The sequence below is a fragment of the Talpa occidentalis genome, unplaced genomic scaffold (assembly GCF_014898055.3).
Source record: "Talpa occidentalis isolate TD23 unplaced genomic scaffold, MPIMG_talOcc4v2.1 talOcc4.3, whole genome shotgun sequence".
Classification (NCBI taxonomy): domain Eukaryota; kingdom Metazoa; phylum Chordata; class Mammalia; order Eulipotyphla; family Talpidae; genus Talpa; species Talpa occidentalis.
Window position 1 is genome coordinate 104,145,851 of NW_023603184.1, and position 5,264 is coordinate 104,151,114.

The window sequence follows — 5,264 nt, forward strand, 5'->3', positions numbered from 1 at the left end:
TTGAATCTTATTAGTGATTTTAAAATCAGTGATAACTTTTTACACTTACTACTGAATTGAAACAAAGATATCACCTATCAGATATGTTTTCATAAAAATGTCATAACTTCAATAAATTCAAAGGAGAGATTAAGCACGGACCCTCTTTCAACATGGTCAGAACAACAAGAAAAATTACTTAAATTCTGAAGCAATTTCCCCCCTAGCATTATTTTCTTTTTGGTTACAGTCACCTATGTTAAAGCCTTTGTAACATCACTGCTACCATCTCTCAATAAATGTCCATCTACAAATTAATTAACTTTCTGGAGACAAATCCCTGGCATACTATTCTCCTGATTCCTATGAAATACTCACTTTTAAGATACAATTGCAGCTGCCCCACACTGCCAGTTACTGTGTCATACACATGCCTTAAAATTCTGTAATCAGCAACCACCAGGTGCCGTATCGCATTCAGCACACCACATGCAGTCAATACAGACATCCCCAAACACACCAAGGCTGGTTTTGTCAAATGTTTTATTGAGTGTAGACATCTGGAGTACTGTAAAACATGCATTATCTGTAGATTCAAAAAGGAGCAAGCCACATTGTCCTCACTGTCAAATGTGTCAAGCTTGGCATACATGATGGAGATTAATGAAGTATCATGAGAGTAATATGGTTCCTGAAAAGCTTCTACAATTTGGAGTAGGGTCTTAATCACGTGAAAAGCAAAGCTGTTCACATTTAGCGAACTTACATTTCATAGGAGATACACAATATTTTAATTTTAAAACAAATAAAAATAATTCTGTTTGTAGAAGATTCCCACCCCCCCAACTTTATTTGTCCCTTCAGTTTTCAGAAATTTTAATTAAAAAAAATCATATGCCTTTTGAAAGTTATATTTTTATCTGAACAATAACTAAAATTTATTTCTTTTTCGGTTGCTGAGGTGTATTAAATTTGAAGAAGATAATATCTCCATCTTCAACAATATAATTTCTGCCTTGTTGTCTGTATTTTCCAGCAGCCTGCAAATAGGAAACATAGAGGAAATGGGTTACTATTTTAAAAGAAAATACATAAGATAAATGGTAGGAGTAGATATAAAAGATATTATACTTCTTGGTCATATTAAAAGGCAAACTATAGGACAGAATACAAGCTCAAAAGTAGACTTGGAGAGAAGCAAAGTATTTCTGATTTGGACAAAACTACATTTTCTCTGCATATATACTCATCATGTATTCTCCATTAAGTTGTTGGTATATAAATGTGATTATACCAATATCATTAAGTTTCATTACATGCTGCTTTTGGTATAATTCTGAAGTGTCTACAAACATCCATCAAATCACTGTAATAAAGCAGATCAAACCAGGGAGGGAAAAAAGACTATATACCTAGTTTAAAGCAGTTTTAGGGCCTCCCTGGTGGCGCAAGGGATTAACTCTCAGCACAATCAAGCTATCACCAGCCACTGCAGCACAAGCTTGATCCCCAGCCGAGAAGCTAACCCACATGGCACAGCAGACACCTCTCCTGTCTCTCCTGGTGCTCCCTTCAGTAGTGTATTTCAGTCAATCTTCCTGTTCTGCTCACCAATTTGTCTCTGGTGAATCCTCTCAACCCCCACCCCCACCTCTGACCTACATACACCCCAGCTCTTGTATGCATAAATAAATAAAATAAATCTTTAAAAATAAATAGTGTCAGTTACTAATGAAATTCTTGGATGATAGTGGTTATCAGTGGTAATGTACATATTTTAAATTATTTTCATCTAGTGTTTTAGTTAGCTTTGACAATAACCATAGGTAATGATGTATGCTAGAATTCATCATGAAGAAGTTTACTAATGGCCCTAGTTATAAGAGGACTCTAATAAGTTGGAACTCCAAAGAAGGCAAATTAGTCAGCAAAGCCACTGATTCCACCTGCTGGAATGCAAATAGAGATGTGCAATCTGCAGGTAATTCTAATGCAAACATGCAGTGATTTCAGAGACCCAGGTTCACTCCAACACACAGCATACACATAATACCTAAGCACATCAAGCTCTTCAGCATCTATGCTTAACATGGCACACAACTGACACAGTAGAATGTGACCCTGCTATCGACCACTCAACAAGGACTTGAGAATCAAATCTCAAAAGTATTTTCCTTCTGTTAGAATTTTTTGAGAACATAAAACCTTTGTCCAACAAGATTAAGTACTTTCCTTTGAAGATATTGATAAGAATGTTCAAAGTCAAATTCAAATATACTAATCAGAAACAACACTAACAGATCATACATCTGAGGTTAAAATCAACAAACCAGATTGCAGAGCCATAATGAGCCTATTTTCAATTATCTAGACTACGTATAAATAATCACCCAATAGTAATATGCACTATTAAAATGAAGCTAATTTTTAAAAAGCCAAGATACGTTAATATTCTAAAAGATACAAACATATACATAATTTTTGTAAAGACAAAAAGTGTTATAGGCCATTTGTTAATTATTTCAAGAATCTAAAGCTCACTGTTATAAAACTGTAAGGACAACTTAAATCAAAAACACACTGACATGACATATTAATGTAAGTTTATATACTTCATTACCACTCAAGTTTACTATTAATTAAAGGCGACAGTGTTCCTTTAAATTCTCTAGAGACCATTTAATCCATTTCCACTGCTATCAGAAACACTGGTTGAAAAAAAAAATCAATACCCATTTGTGAATCTTGAGTATGTATTAAACAAGACACGTCTAACCAGTTCATTTGCACTTGAAAGCAGCCATCTGTAGAAGCCAGCTTTGCCTAAGCAGATATGATTGCTAATAATGTGATATCCCTGTAGACTACAAAGCCCACACAGAGCTATTCAGTATATAGTTCACAGCACTGGCATTAAATTAGTTATGCTGCACTGGTGTTAGAAATACATATACATACATACACATATACTGTCTTGCGCTCAAGCCTAAAATCTACTTGATAATATGCAATTAAATATTTGTTGAATAAGATAACATAAAGCAGTTTATAAGTGTTTTATATTACTTGGAGTTCAAATTTTGAAATGTTAGTTTTGGAGATTGAAAGCCACTTACTTAATGGTATTCTAGACTGAAAAGTCAGAAATCAATCTTTTCCAATTTATAGTATAAAATCTCCCAGGTAGCGTTAAGCATTTCTATAAGCAGGAAATACTGTTTTCTTGCATTTTATAAAGTTTTTCTGCACTGTTAAAGGAAGTGGTCATAATCATAATTTACATATCTTTCAAGTTTATTAAAACAGACACAAGTTGGTAAAACAAGCTTATCGCATGAGAGTATAAAAAATATGATTTCTGAATCTAGTCATAGAAAAATATTCTTATTTTAATTAACCCAACTCTATGAAAAAAATATATTTGCCAATATTTTACATAATGGACCCTGCTTCTAACCATGTTGGCATGTTGAAAAATAATCTGAGATTTTTCAAGTCTAATTAATATTCCAGGAAAGTTCAGTTTCAATATTTGCATGGTTATCTATTGATACAGATGACACCACCCAGAAGTTAATGATGTTGCTTAGTTGTAAACTAACTTTTTTCACTCTTTAAAAAAAAGAAGGCTTTCATTCCACAATGAACCAATTATGCTAAGATTTTTTTCCCTTGTCTCCTTGGGGTTCTATTAAAGTCCTGCTGTTCAGTGTGATCTTTCCAATGATACCAATGAGAATAAACTAAACTTCCTTGCATTGCTTTCAAATTATGAAATAATAAACACAAGAGACCACTTTAAATTCTTTAATATTTTCTATGGTCGTCTTCAGATATCAAATTAAATAGAAGATAAAGGAGCCTTTCTATAATGTCAGTTTAATCACTTGGCATAGCAATCAATTAGAGATGATATACTTACTAGATTTTTGCTAAAACCTAATAAGGCAAATGAAATTAGCGTGAATTTATATTTTACAATAGAATTTACATTTAAAAAAACATTTATTGCTCATATTGCTTCACTATTAGTGGCTGTAAATCAAATGATACTTATTAGTTAGAATAAAGCACAACTTTGGACCTGCCCTCTAGTGTTGAGAAAGCAAATCAAATTCCCAAAGATTAAAAAAAAAAAACAACAAAAACCATAAAGTGTAGCAAGAGCAGGTTTTACTTAACTAAATTTCTATCCCTTTCCTTGAATGAATCATAAGCATATACATGTTACTTCTATTTCAAATATTCAAATGCAATAAGTATACCTTTTCATTGGTCTTCAGTGAACAAATTCATTGAAATTATAATTTCTTAAAACTAGTTTTTATTTTTATTTTCAGTTTTAGAAAAATACCACAAAATTACTGTCAAGTCACACATTTTAAAAAAATGTTTAAAAGCATATAAACATCGCCAGCTCTTCAATCAGTTGAAAATAACACTAAATCCTGATAATTTTATTGTTTTATTTTAGACCACATGATTAAAAAGGCAGTTGGTTATCAACCATTTTTATCATGATTGTTTTTGTATTACTAAAAATCATAAAAAATGAAACTAGAAAATAATTCCTCACTTTGACTGCATTTTCAGAACCTTCCTCTTTAAAATCTTCATATTTCATTACTTCAGCCATAATGAATCCTTTTTCAAAATCTGTGTGAATTTTTCCTGCAGCTTGCGGAGCCTTCGTCCCTTTCTTTGAAAAGAAAAACCAGAGAAATCAAATTGCATTTAATATAACTGTAAGCATAGAGGTTTTTTTATCCGATAGGTAGTTAGGCTCAACTTAAACTTAGTTTACTGTCAGTTAAGATGTCAGGTACATAAATAGTATATTTACAACACTGGGCACTATCTGTACAGCAGATTTAGCACAGACAGATCCACAGATATTAAAGAAGCATAGCTTTGTTTTTCTTAACAGTCATCCAGTTTTATTGATTTAGATGCAATGGTCTGGTTTTGGCGTAGGTTTCATTTCGATTTTCTATTCTTCACAGAAGAAAAAAATAAGGATTCTAAAGTAACTTTCAAGCTGAATTATCAAAGGTTTTAAAAAAAGATAAAAAGCCTTTAAAATTTTAGCTCATCTAAAGAACATATAAAAATCAATACATAAAGGGACTTTTGATTTTCAACAAATCACACAATCTACATTTAGCAGATAATTATGAAATCCTCATAAAATCTGAATAAAATTTTGGGGTATTTTACATTAACACACCCTGCCTCCTAATCATCATGAAGGAAAATTCAAGTTGACATAGTAAGAGAAATATGTC

General features: G+C 32.1%; 1 protein-coding gene across 1 annotated transcript in view; it reads right to left on the reverse strand.

Moving 5' to 3' along the window:
• Positions 1 to 483: 483 nt before the first annotated feature.
• Positions 484 to 5,264, reverse strand: part of OLA1 (Obg like ATPase 1) — a 147,081-nt gene continuing 142,300 nt past the window's right edge. The window contains exons 10-11 of the mRNA XM_037523562.2: positions 4,556 to 4,678; positions 484 to 1,019 (exon numbers count right to left, since the gene is read on the reverse strand). Coding sequence (XP_037379459.1) covers positions 918 to 1,019; positions 4,556 to 4,678 — 225 coding nt within the window. The 3' untranslated portion in view covers positions 484 to 917. The remainder of the gene's footprint in view (positions 1,020 to 4,555; positions 4,679 to 5,264) is intronic.